Here is a 12,864-nt window from a genome sequence, read left to right on the forward strand (position 1 = left end):
GAGGGTGACACGCCAGCTTTCTTCTTCTTAGCATCATATCATATCGATAAGGTCCGGCAATCAAACCCCTACAGCCGCTGGGAGGTGAAGTACTGTACATGTATGCATGCATCCATTACACATAGCTTCAACAGGATTAGATCTATCAGCGGGGGGGGGGGGGGGGCGAAGATCGAGTATATTTACAAGAGTATGCACACATAGATAAAAACCACGACCACTACCCATACCGGACACACATCGCGTCGCGTCCCCGAACGGCCAGGATGAGAAATCCACCCACAGAAAATCATACACCGACGCTTAATGGAAAGGCTCGAAGCTATATACTCATACATAACCCCAAGCTGGGCTGCAGTGGAAATGTGTCAAATCAATTCAACTCAACTGCCGGTTGGATTAGTTTGTTCCCCCTCAAGATGGAAAGAAACAAAGAGGTCTACAGCACGTCTGCAGGCTGTCTAGAGGCATGATGGACTGGATGGTGCTTGGCGTTGCCGTTCTAATCGGCCTTTTTGCCCTTGTCGACGGGCAAGGGAGCCTCGCTGGGCGTTTCGGGTTCGGGTTCTTCAGCGCTGGTTGCAACATCAGCAGCCTCGGGCTCGTCGTTGGCGACGGCGACTTCCGCCTCGGGCTCGACGTTCGTCTCTGGTGCGGGCGACGGCACCGCCGAGACAGGCGCCGACGCGGCGGCCTTTGTTTCATCCAGCGGAGGGAAGATCTCCTGGAACAGGTCCGGCAGGAACCGGTCGAGGCGCTTCTTGGTCTCGGTCCAGATCTTTTCTCTGGTTGCGTCCTGGGACGGCGGCACAAGGTATCCGCCGTCGGCCATGACCAGTAGAATATTCTTGAGACTCTCGGGGATGGCTTCTTGCTGTGGGGTTGTTAGTCTTGTTTCCGTGACTCCCAAAGGAAAGAACGTACCAAACTGTCGCCCTGGCCGCTGTTCATCATCCGATCCAGAATGTCTAAGATCCGCAGCCAGAGGTCGAGCATCCCGTCCCAGTTGGGAAGCTGGTCCAGATACCGCAGGAAGATCTTGCACACCAGCGTGGCCACCTGCACGCGCGTCTCGCCCATCCCCACGGGGTCCGAGTGGTAGACTTCGGGTTTCAGGAGGCGGAGGATCAGAGGGAAGAGCACCTGGTCGAAGATCGCGGTCCATTCCTTCTCGTCGGTGGCGCTGATCTGGAGAGAAAGGAGGGTTCGTTGCAATGTCGAAACGGCGTGGTGACGGATGTCTCGGCAGGGGTTGATGCACTGGGCCGTGAGAGACTGGAAAATCGGAGACCAGTAGGCTGACCAGGCTGTTCTGTGTCAATGAGTGGTTTCGACTGGCTGAGCTGGCTACATACCTTCGTTCTCTTCGAGGTGCGATTGCTTGATCAGCGCCGGGATGCGGTGTGTCAGGTGGAAGACAAAGTTGATGGCCTTGACTCCCCTCGCAACCACCTCGTTCTCGGTACTAGATCTCGGATGCTTGACAGCCTTGCGTCGGCCGTGTGCATCCCTCTGTCGCTCTTCGATGCAGCCCACACTGCCCGCGCTGATGAAGTCGTTCGCCAGGCCAACAGCAGACTCGTAGTTATCAGCCGTGACAATCGGTGGGTTCGATTCCACAATGATCTGCAGCAGGCTGAATACCAGCGGAGCCGCTTCCTGGTGCTGGTGCAGCCTCTGCAAGATGGACCAGAAGTCCGGCGAGGCGGAGACCTCATTCCGCAGAGCCTCCGCATCAGACATGCATCTTGAAAGGCTCTTGACTACAGGAATGGCAATGCTTTCAAGAATGTCCTGGTCAAAGCCAGAAATCCCATGGAGAATCACCGGCACACGCATATAAGGCTGGTCCTATCGTCCGTCAGACTTGTATGATGAATGTTAGCAAAGGGGGGCATACATAGCTCAAGCGCAGCAAGTTCATGAGGTAGTAAATGATCCGTGACAGCGTCAAAGAGTGGATGTTCCGGGCATCTCGGACAAAAGCTTGCAGAGAGGTCAAAAGTCTTTCGCCAAGGCTTTCCAAAGTCTTGGAATCCCGGAGAGTGAGGACAGTGGCCAATTCCAAGAGGTAGAGCATGCCCGGATCGTACTTCGGCTTACTGGCATTGACTCTGCCGTTAGCCGCCCTGGGTCCAGCTGCCGGACGCTCCGACTTAACAACGATAACGGCCGGGGCGCTTTCTTCAGGGAGTTGGTCCAAAAGGGCTTCCACCAGTATCGTCACCGTCTCCAAGGGAAGGGTCCTGAAACGTTAGTACACAACAACCACAAACGGATGCATTCGACTCACTTGATGTTGGCCAGAATTTCATCGATGGAGCAAGCTGAGATGCAGTCAACCGTACACAATGTGTTATCCAGCTCCTCATCCGACGGCTCGGGAGGCTCATCCGCTGCGTAGCTGGATAGATATGAGGTGAATGCAGACAGCAAGCCCGTCTCAGCGCTTCGTCCGTCGCGCTCCACGACTTGCGAGGGGTTCTGCAGCGGAATCGGAGACAGCTCGAGCTCCGCGTTGAGACTAGAACTGAAGGGGGAAATAAGAGCGTTGATGAAAAGATTGTTGAGAATGCGGATTACATGGGTCCAGCCCTCTTGAACCGTAGCCTCATTGCCCGCGAGAACTCGGAAGAGGACCACCGCGGCCAACTGAGCTCGGAAGTCGCGTCCAAATTTGACGGCCAATTCGCTGACCATCACACTCTTCTCTCCAGCCTGCACCTCTGTGTTGAGGGCGGTGCTGGGAGGATTCTCCGTGGCTAGAGTGCTGATCGAAGCCAAACAGAAGACAATGCGGTCAAAGGCAGCCGTCAGACCATAGCGAGCAGCGATCTGCGCACACTGGTCGAAGCCCGTCACCACGCGAGAATAGACGGCATCGTCCGAGGCGGACATGAAGACATACGACAGCGTCGCAATCACGGGTCTCCAGGTAGCTTCGAACATCTCCGCATCATAGATGTTTGTCTCGCCCACCACAAGCTCGCCTGCTGAGGAAGACTTCAGCAGTAGCTCCCGCCATGCATAATCGAATGCATGCTGGTTATCATGCTCTTCAGGCAGGATAATCTCATTCTGCTTGATAGAGTCATAGACGCCTTGCAGGAACTCTGGCGCAAAGTCCTGGCCTGCGTTGACACCCCGCAGGTTTCGAGAGAAATCCGTACAGGACATGCGATTCTGCGATCTGATATTCGAGTTGTATAAATCGGTGTTCAGCATAATGATACCATAAGTGAGCACGAAGAGGGCATCCTTATCCGCAATCTCGGTAGGCTTAGCCTTTTGCATGTACTTGTCTGTAAAGGTGGTAACGATACGCTCGATCAGCGGCGATTCACCGGGCAGGCGGAACGCACCCAGGAGATCGCGAAGGGCGTCGACCACACTCTGGCCGGAGAAATCGAAGAGATCGACAAAGGCATCGAGCAGCTTTTCGTTCGAACGTTTGGAGATGAATTCGCCTAGAACCTTCTTTGACAATCGAGTGGTCCCTTTCAAGAATTGAGCGATGAGGACCGGATCGTCGGGATTTTCGATGATCCCCTGAGAGGCTAGGTAGGCGATACCCGCCTTGGGGTCCTCGTTGAATTTCTGAGCTCCTTTGATAATGATCTTCTTAGTCCGACGCTGGTGGTGAAGTTCATCCTTGGATGGAAAGCCCTCTGACGGAAACTCTTCGTCTAAGCGATCGTAGATAAATTGGACATAGCCCAGGAGAGCATCCAAGCACAGAGGAGGCACATTAGTCGTGCTCCAGGTGGCTGAATCGGGAAAAGCACTCCGCGAAAGCAACCCAATCATGTCCTCGCAGAGGTCCGCGCGGTCGATATCGCAGTCGTAGTTGATAAACAACTCCACCATGAAACTTGGGATCCGTGCCAGCACGCCGATACTCTCCACCATCGCCTCCCGAGTTTCCGGCTTCCGAGAGCCTCCTTCGAGACCGAGCTTCTGGCGGTCTTTCACAGGGACCGGAGTCGAGCGGCCACTGTTCGACTGCGAAGGAGAGGGCTTCACCAACTTGGGCCTTTGGGGTACCCCATCGTACAGAGCCGGGTTTATTCCTGGCTCCTTGGGTATTTCTACCTTGGGATGGAGGCAGGCGACCAGGTACGACAGATAAAGCTCCTGCTGAAGCTTCAGCACCGAGCGACAAGTGAGTAGCAAAGTGCCTGCCACCCTGAGCGATCCCGTCAGAATGGCAATGTTCTCGGACCGGACCAGCTGGAAGAGATAGCGACACAAATCATCTTGTGCCAAGTTGGCTAGACTCGGATGCTTCGCGATGGAGGGACCAGCAACCTCCAGGGCCACGTCAATGATTCGGAGGGCCATCACCTTCATTGGCTCGGTATGCTGGCGGTTGTGCGGGTCCAACAGATCGATCAAAACTCGGAACAATTCGCGGGTGGAGGGCAGTGAATATGGTTTGATATCTTCGCCATCATCATCTTGAGGATTGGGAGGGGCGGTCACGGCGGCTCCGCTCAGCGACTGATCGGGAGTACTGTCTCGACTGCTGCGTTCCCGCTCGGCAACGGCCGTGTCCGAACCTATGGCGGACGGGTGCTGAGAAGTCACTGTGTCTCCATCGACGGAAGGATCCATTTTGAGATTGACCTGCTCCGGGTCTTTGGGTGCCCGGGTCTCCAAGTCTGTTTCCAGGGTTTGCGAGACGTCCAGGTGTGTCAGCCGGGAGAAGATGACCTGGCACATGTTGACCATTGCCATTTCAGCCGATCTCCGCAGGACCTCCGATAGACGGACCTGACAGCACATACTTAGGCCGGTCTCCATCATCTCACAGACACTCTCATCTCCCAGCAAGTCCCCTTCCGGTCGCGACAGCATGCCTTCCATCAGTTTGAGGATGCGCAGCAAGACAATCTCATCGGCGGCGGAGTCGCTGGCCTCGAAGCGGCAGTGGGTAATGGCGGCGGAGAGGAGTTGCATGGCCATGGGCAGCCTGAGTGAGTCGCGACTGATGATCTCGTAGGCGAAGAATTTGGTGAGGGCCACCAGGGCCAGGGAGGTGATTGCGGCCGAGGTGGACGAGGAACGGACGACCTGGAGGAACGGATGTAGCAAGGCGGGGGCATCGAAGGTTCGGATATCTTTGCAGCCCTTGAGATCGCTCCGTAATCTGGCGAAGGCGGAGATTAGAGGGTTATCTTGCATGCTCTTGCCTTTCTTCCCTCTCAGGCCCCATCGGTTGGCTAGGGCATGATCATCGTCGGCGGAGGATAAGCGGGAGGATGGACGAGTGGGCGTATTGCCATTCCGCGGGCTCGGAGGGGTCGAGGTATCACGGTCGTAGACTCGTGAGACAGCGCCCCCTCCCAGAATGGCCGAAACGGAAGAATGAGCCCAGCGGGTGTGCTTCCGCATGGCAGAGGTAACGGTGATACATTCTGTGATCACCAGCGCGACCGGGTCGACCGCGATGGGAAGGGTTGAGGACGACATAACGAGTGAGGGGGGAGTAGGGGGGAGAGGGGGGAGAGGATGTCGAGGTCGAGTGAAAGAGAGCGGAAGGAGATTGCTCAACGAAGGAGCAATGTCAAACCATGGCCCTACTAGAGGGGAAGAAGTTCAGCAAGAAGAGAGCAACAGAGAGCAAGAGAGAGAGAGAGAGATGGAGATAGAGAGCAAGGGCATGTATGCGGGCGGGAACTCAACAGCTGGTCAGTATTCTGCTGCTCCGAGGCGGAGAGATCGCGGCAGTCCCAATTGGGATTAGCGCCATGGGCTACCCCGGGGAAGACATCGGAGGTACTGCACCGTACAAATTTACATCGAGAGTGACTTACTCAGTGACTTATCAGATTGTGCATTGAAGTTCCATTATCGCAACTAACTATCCTACTGACACGCAGTACGGATACAGACCACTCATCGCTAAACTCATTACCCCCAGTCATATATCCACCTCAACAAGTCCTGTCATCATCCTCCTCCTCCTCATCCTCCTCCTCCCCCACCATGCGGGCATCACTGGAGTAACGTGCTAATCCCGAAGAAACAAGCAAGGATGGCAGCTTGTGTCTCGAAATAGTTCCACATTTTCCTTACATGGGGGCCGAAACGCGTGTTGCAGGCGAAAGCCGATGACGGAATGGATTGAATCAAGTCAGAATTCAGCTCGGGATGACGAAGTTATTCCCAGCCTCCCAGCCTCCTCAAAAATCGGGTGGAAATAAGATTGTCTGGACGCCAAGGGCGCATCCATGGTTGAAGGAAGAAGCAACCAGGCTGAAGGCGGTCGGCCGCTCTTTTTTTCTCTTTTCTTTTTTTTTGCGGCTCCACCATCGATTACCCTTTCTAACGTCGACTCCGTCTCTTCACGAGCTCACCAGTTACCATCCCGTTACTGTCAGAAACCCGTCGGGCAAAGCTGCCATTTCAGCCCGGCGTAGGGCAGTCAGGGCAGTCAGGGCAGTCACCAGTTGAACCCGTTGAACCCCTGCAGTCGGAAAATGATGTCAAGCCCGTAACTTATCCACTTCTTCTAGACCGTTGTGTGTTGACACTTGTGTTGGTTCTACACGTGTCGCGTCCGTGTCCATGGATACACTTCTGTCAGGGACACTGCAACAAGCAGTAGTTAGTCAATAACTATTCAATCACTTCTAGATACTTAGTGTTTGCTATAAGTGACTATTTCGAGTACAATCAGCGCTCGACAATCTACACTAAATCTAATACAATAATCTCCATAACTACTATCTGCCGCTTGTAATCCGACCCAATCAGCACTAGTCCATCGGCCAGATCCATGCGGAGCTGAGCTGAAGGCCAGCCACTCGGCCTTGTTAGAGACACTCAAGACACTCCAGACACTCACTCACTCAATCACATCCATCCATCAATCATCAATCATCAATCAATCAGTCTTCTTCTTCTTCTTCTTCCTCCACCACCCCTGCACTGTCCTTGTCTTGTCTTGTCGGGTCTAGCCTTGTCTTGCCCCTCTTCTTCTTCTTCCTCCTCCTCCTCCTCCTCTCCACTATCACTCGTACTGCCACTTCCTTTCACACTGCCCACTTCTCCGGCTTCTTGCTTTGCGCCCGCCGAGAAACGCGTCCCCTCTCCACCTCCACCTCGAACTGCTGGCTGCAGTTCAGGTTGTCACCCAACCTTCCCGGCTTCGTCCTGCGTCTTGCGTCCTGCGTTCTCCTCTTCTCCGGTTACTTTCGCACTCTCTTCCCTTCCTCTTCCTCTTCCTCTTCCTCTTCCTCTCTTTCTCTCACCCTACCTTGTTCCTTCTCTTCATCTCTTCTCCTCATCTCCTGCCCATGGAGGGGTGTCCTTCTCTCGTCCTTCGCATTTTATAACGCCTGTCCTTCGTTTCTTTTCCTTTGCGCCACACCCAATAGTATTATGTCTTTGGTCAATCTTTCGCTTGTCATCGACCCTCTTTAATTGTTCCCCTCTCCGATTACCCTGGACTTGTCGTCCAGCACCAACTGCCGTGACTAACCGTCTCAACATTTTCTCTTGTCATCATCATCTATAATCATTTGCAGACTTATACTTTTGTGTCTAATCTAATTTTGTCGTGCTTGTGTGATTTCGCTCCTTCCTCCGCCCGCGGTTGTATGCGATTTCAGCTCCTGCCATCTCCGCCAACATGGCGACTGTCACCAACGCCCCCGCGGACCTGCCGCTCGAGCAGTTGTCGCTCTACCACGCCTCCGACCCCTACATTGCCTCCGTCTTCGTCTTTTACGGCCCCGTCGCGACCGCAAATGCCACCGTCAGCAGCTCGCGCATCCAGGCGCATATCGTGACCCCCGCCGGCTTCCAGAGCTATCCCCGCATCACCATTTCTCCCGCCGCCCCGCTGTACGCCGCCGTCAACCACCTGCCCCGCGAGAAGCAAGGCGACGAGGTCAGTCGCGGCCTGGCCGTCAGCATGCTGAAGTACTTCGCAGAGCTGTCCGACCCAGCCAAAGAATGCCTCCAGGCCATGGCTCGCGCAGGGAAACCAGGTGTCAAGGTTCCCAAACTCTTCGACGAGATGCATGCGGCCGATTTGGCGAATCGAATGACAAAAGTTGAACATGCCTCCGAGTTGGTGCGCGACATCCGAGGCGCCTTTCAGGAGCGCAAGGTGCCCTGGGTCGATATCGATGTCGTTTTGCCCGCCGGGACGATCAAAGCTCCCGAGCCCGATAATGATGATAATGTTTATGATGGTAATGCAGAATTCTATGACGGCCCCGACCTCCGATACGGCCCATATACCGCCCTTATTCAGACCCTGGGCGCCCCCATGTTCCTTCCCACCTCCCGACTCAGACGCGCACCTTCCCAGCCAACCAACGTGAGCAAATCGAAGATATTCTCCGCCAGTCAAAAACAGGCTCTGCGATTGACCATGTGCGAGCTGGTGGATACAGAGGAGCGCTACGTCAACAAGCTTTACACCCTCGTCTGCCAGGTGGCGGAGGAATACCGAATGAAAGCACAATTGCGCCTGTCATCGAGTACGAGTCCGGACGAGGCTGATCTGGCGACTCTGTTCCCCCCGTGCTTGAATGAAATCCTTCAGGTGAACATGGGTTTTTTGAGTGTGATTCGTCAAGTCTTGGAAGAGACAGAGAAGGACGCCATTGCAGATATGACTGAAGATACGGAGCTTTCATCGTCCATGTCGCAGCGGACATCGTCCAAGGAGGACAAAGACACTATCGGTGCTGTGGCATTTGCGGACGCACTCCTGGACTGGTTCCCACAATTCTCCGAGCCGTATGCGGACTACATGCGGGCCCATACCGGCTTCACTCAGACGTTGAACTCGTTCATGAAAGATAAGAATTCCAGTTTCTCCAAGCGCGTATACGAGACCGGGGAACAGAAACTCCGCTCACTCCTCATGGAGCCTGTCCAGCGTCTACCCCGATATAGTCTCCTCATCGACACCATGACCAGTAGTCTGCCGTTGGTACACCCGGCCGTGCGCCCACTGCTGAAGGCGCGTGATGTCATCAAAGACATCTGCTCCCTCGACGATGCCTCGACCGCCAACCATGATCAGAGTTTCCGGCGGCTGAAGGAGCTGGTCGACGGCTGGCCATCCACCATACTGCCAGCCGGCCGTCTCATCACAGCGGTGGATTTCAACGAGCTGTCGCCTCCGTACCATCTCGATCTTGCAGAGGAGCCCAGCCCGGGGATCATGCTGATTTATAAGAACTGCCTGGTGTTGTTGTCTAAAGCGATGGGAGGTCGAACAACCGCGCGTGGTCTCCTGGCGGACCTGGACAACGCCGCATCAGCCACTCCGGCAGCCACCAATATTCCATTGGTACCCGAGCTGCGGGTGGTTCAAGTGTATGATCTGCACAATGTTCGATGCATGCAGTCTAACTGTGGACGTATTCTGTTCCTGGCGCCCATGTCGGTGAAGTCGCGACCCAATCAAAACACCACCGTCGACTTGCTTGCGCTGGAGCCCGTGTCCATGTATGAAGGACGCGCCAGTCGCATCATCGAGGAGATTGTGAAGGCCAAGATCGAAGGTCGATTCTCAGAAAGTGAGCGGGAGAATGGAAAGTGGACATTGCGCAGTCCATCCGGGACGGTGGCCAATCTTGGTGTTTTGGCATGTGTGTTCGAGGAGGAGGAGACGGCCGCCAAAAGACCCAGTGCATCGAAAATCCGGATGGTTTTCAATACTCCCCGCGCAGTCTGCAGCCAAACATTATCAAATTCCGATCTTGAGGTTATTGTGTCGGTCTCCGTGTCGAGCGAGGACCAGTTTCGCGTGGACATTGACTCCGTCGTGGGCCATGCATCCTCCGATCTTGTGACCGCGGACAGCTTCGTTGCAGTACTGTCTAAGCGCCGTAAGTATAATCAATACCTGCATGTGAGATTGTTTGCTGACCGCAGTTAGTGTCTAATGTGCTACTCCCGCTGCATGGCCCGCAGAACCGCACGATGACTGAATCGATAGTGCATTCCAACTTCGAAATTCTGCGGTATCTCGCCGGTCATCTCATGGCCAATTTCAAGGTCCCGCGGGGATTCCGACCGCCATCAGCCTCGAAGCTACTGTCGAGTCTGCTGGGAAGCCACCAACCCAAGGAACACAGCGCGGGCAGCATAAAAATGCCCAGCTCAGCAGCGCTGCTGGGGGAATTCCCTCGCATGCCGCCGCCTCGAGGGAATATTCCGCGTTCCAATACGCTGCCTTCGGCGTTTCCAGGGAAGGAAGAGAGTCCGGTCAAGATTTCGGTGGTTGGCGCGCCGCCTTCGAGGGGGCAGGAAAGCCCGTTCAGCGCCCTGGAGCAGACCTTTGCCGCGTTCGCTCTCGCCCTGCAATCGCGGAGTGGAAACATTGTTGGACGCTCTCTACGAGGCCGAGACAACGTGGACCGCTCGTCCGTCAATGAGCTGTACAATATCCTCCTGGAAGACCCCGGCAAGATCCAAGCTGCGGCCGAGGTGTCGGTCGATACATTGTTCGTGGCTTTTGAGACGTTCATGGCCAATGCATGGCGCGAACACATGGGGCCCGTAATTGATTCGTCTTCATTGAACTCGTTGCAGAGCCAATTTGACAGCATGTTCCCGCGAGATTTCGAGGAGAGCTTCCGCAGATTTCTTGCCGACATGAGCCCCCAGAATCGCCGTGCGCTCGCTTCTATGATTCGGTTGCTTGCAGAGCTTCTTGATGCCTCGGGGAATGACGGCGACCGTGGTGCGTTAACGGCAGCCTTTGCAGAGGTCCTGACGGTCGAAGGAGATCCGATGCAGTACATCTCCCTGTTGGATCGTCTTGTCGATGACTTTGATAATCTGTTTGACGAATATATCCCCGGAGGCGCCGACTTGGAAGGCACGCTCAATTGCGACCAAACCAAATCGGCGTCCCAGACGGCAGGCTCGATGAACTCCAATGCGTCGTCGTTTCGGAAGCGTTTCGGATTCAGCCTGCACCGCGATAACTCCAAGTCGGAAACAGAGAGTAAAGTGTCGTCCATTTTGCGAACGCTGAGCAAAAGTAAAGGATCGGGCGATTCTGAGCCCGGGACGCCGCGCGGGTCACTGCTGCTCCGGTCCAAGTCCATCGATGTCGACACGGGGCTGGTTTCGTTACTGCGGCCAGGCTCCCGCGATCGCCCGGGTGCGTCCACATCACAGGAGCATCTTCGTCGTCCTGGAAGCTCTCAGGATGAGGCTTCCTCGTTATCCTCAATTCGAGGTATTTCAACTAATGGGGTGGTAAGGATCAGGAGGAGACGGCGGAGTTCTCTGTCCGACATCAGACCAGGCACGGCGTCATCTGACGTGTCGATCTTATCTACCAGCCAAGGACAGAGACCCATGACTCCGTCATCGTCGCTTCCCACCCAGCCGCGAGCGGAGGCGATGACGCCAGCGGGCCAGACACGGCCGCAAACAAGTCACGGCTCGGGCTCGGTCCGCAGCACGTCCCCTGCAAAGAGTGCCTCGCCCACGCGGCTGGCGTCTCCAACCCGCCGATCCCCGACCCGCCCCGTCACACCCAGTCGCAAGGAGAATATTGACCCCAAATTACCGCAAACCGACCGGGCCCCGAGAAAGAAGGCCGACGCAACGGGCTCTCCTCCCCCGGATATCAAGAGACGATCGCGGGCAACCAGCATCCCTTCCTCTAGAGTGCCTGGCTTGAAGGAGCGACCGATGCAGATCAATGGCTCCGACGCGAGACGCTTACAACCGACCCTAGGCTCACAGAAGACGCCGAAACTACGTCTGCAGAGTCCACAGAAGGTGAGCTTTTTCTTATGTTGTGTGTGGTACTCTTCTAACAGCTGCAGCTCCGGGATCGCCTCAACAGCGAGAAGAAGGCCCAAAATATCGCTTCCTTGGGACTGAAGGATGAGCTCGAGCTTATCGGCGCGGAACTCAATGCATTGAGACTGAACCCGACGCCGTACAAGGGCGATGGCAAGCTGCACTCCCTTGACGAGCCGTTTGCCCCTTCGACCGCCAACGCCGCGCTGGCCTCCCGGGTCCGTAGCCTCGAGACGAGATTCGAGACGTTCTCGGAGGAGATGAATGGCCGGACTGCCTCGATCGAAAGAGACTTGGAGTCATCGTTGGTGGTGAGTGAGCGACGGGCCAAGAAGCTGGACGAGCTCTACCGGGAGGCCAGCGCCGAGAACGAGGCTCTGTATGATCGGTTCAATACGGAGCTGGAGAAGATCGCCAAAGACATGCGGACGGGGAACGGGGAAGAGTCGCTGAAGTCGCAGCTGTCGTCGGCGCTGGAGGAGATTGGCCGCTTGAAGAAGGAGAATTTCCGACTGAAGCGTGAGGTGGGAGGGTTGCGTGCGCAGCAGGCGGCCGTTGCCTTGCTGAAGGCGAGTGAGTAGATATTTTCTGTCTTGTGTCACCATCAGGCCAATCGCCTGATTTTCTTGTTTATCGAACTGGTGCATCGACCTGGGTCTTTCCTTGAACAACTTTTCTTGTGTGTGTCTATGTGTCTATAGGGCATTGTTTTGTTGGATGGGGCATAGCATCCGTGTCTTTGATTTTTTTTGAGTCTGGGGGCAATGGCGGGGTTTGATTTTCTGGGGGCTGGGTTCTTGGGGCTTTTCAACCATCGCATGGTCACGGAGTGTATAGCCTTATGGGTGTCGAACTTTCTTGATACTTCTGGTGTGTTAATCAGAATCCAGAGGTCTTTTTTTATGGGGGGTTGTTATTGTAGATGCAGGTTGTTTGCTGCTGGTAGGTTCTGCGATGCGTATCATCGACTGAGCATGATATCTTAATATTGCCGGGACGTTTCGTAGAAGTTCCTAAGGCACTAGCTTGGATTATGTGGAGTTTGTAAATGATATACAGAGGTTATACAGA

The 12,864-nt window shown here is 55.1% G+C and overlaps 3 protein-coding genes across 3 annotated transcripts; 2 read left to right on the top strand and 1 right to left on the bottom strand.

Moving 5' to 3' along the window:
* Positions 1-166: 166 nt before the first annotated feature.
* BO72DRAFT_484141 (Sec7 domain-containing protein) lies at positions 167-5,649 on the bottom strand. Its single transcript, XM_040947840.1, has 5 exons — positions 2,294-5,649; positions 1,901-2,246; positions 1,356-1,851; positions 925-1,307; positions 167-874 (listed from the first exon to the last, which is right to left on the bottom strand). The coding sequence occupies exons 1-5, from the start codon at positions 5,470-5,472 to the stop codon at positions 503-505; spliced, it is 4,776 nt and encodes a 1,591-aa protein (XP_040803869.1). The 5' UTR covers positions 5,473-5,649; the 3' UTR covers positions 167-502.
* Positions 5,650-7,532: 1,883 nt separating this feature from the next.
* Positions 7,533-12,466, top strand: BO72DRAFT_22819 (putative Rho guanyl nucleotide exchange factor). The gene is made up of 3 exons (XM_040939832.1): positions 7,533-9,857; positions 9,908-11,769; positions 11,817-12,466. The coding sequence occupies exons 1-3, from the start codon at positions 7,637-7,639 to the stop codon at positions 12,372-12,374; spliced, it is 4,641 nt and encodes a 1,546-aa protein (XP_040803870.1). The 5' UTR covers positions 7,533-7,636; the 3' UTR covers positions 12,375-12,466.
* BO72DRAFT_22820 (uncharacterized protein) lies at positions 12,467-12,850 on the top strand. Its single transcript, XM_040939833.1, has one exon. It carries the CDS (start codon positions 12,558-12,560, stop codon positions 12,777-12,779), a length of 222 nt encoding a protein of 73 aa, XP_040803871.1. The 5' UTR covers positions 12,467-12,557; the 3' UTR covers positions 12,780-12,850.
* Positions 12,851-12,864: the final 14 nt, after the last annotated feature.

This window comes from Aspergillus fijiensis, assembly GCF_003184825.1.
Source record: "Aspergillus fijiensis CBS 313.89 unplaced genomic scaffold BO72scaffold_11, whole genome shotgun sequence".
NCBI classification, from domain to species: Eukaryota; Fungi; Ascomycota; class Eurotiomycetes; order Eurotiales; family Aspergillaceae; genus Aspergillus; species Aspergillus fijiensis.

Coding starts and splice junctions, on each gene's coding strand:
- BO72DRAFT_22820 (XM_040939833.1), top strand. CDS start 12,558: ATGGCGGGGTTTGATTTTCTGGGGGCTGGGTTCTTGGGGCTTTTCAAC.
- BO72DRAFT_484141 (XM_040947840.1), bottom strand. CDS start 5,472: ATGTCGTCCTCAACCCTTCCCATCGCGGTCGACCCGGTCGCGCTGGTG. Junction 2,247..2,293: donor GAAATTCTGGCCAACATCAA/GTGAGTCGAATG, acceptor CTAACGTTTCAG/GACCCTTCCCTTGGAGACGG. Junction 875..924: donor GCGGCCAGGGCGACAGTTTG/GTACGTTCTTTC, acceptor ACAACCCCACAG/CAAGAAGCCATCCCCGAGAG.
- BO72DRAFT_22819 (XM_040939832.1), top strand. CDS start 7,637: ATGGCGACTGTCACCAACGCCCCCGCGGACCTGCCGCTCGAGCAGTTG. Junction 9,858..9,907: donor TGCAGTACTGTCTAAGCGCC/GTAAGTATAATC, acceptor GACCGCAGTTAG/TGTCTAATGTGCTACTCCCG. Junction 11,770..11,816: donor GTCTGCAGAGTCCACAGAAG/GTGAGCTTTTTC, acceptor TAACAGCTGCAG/CTCCGGGATCGCCTCAACAG.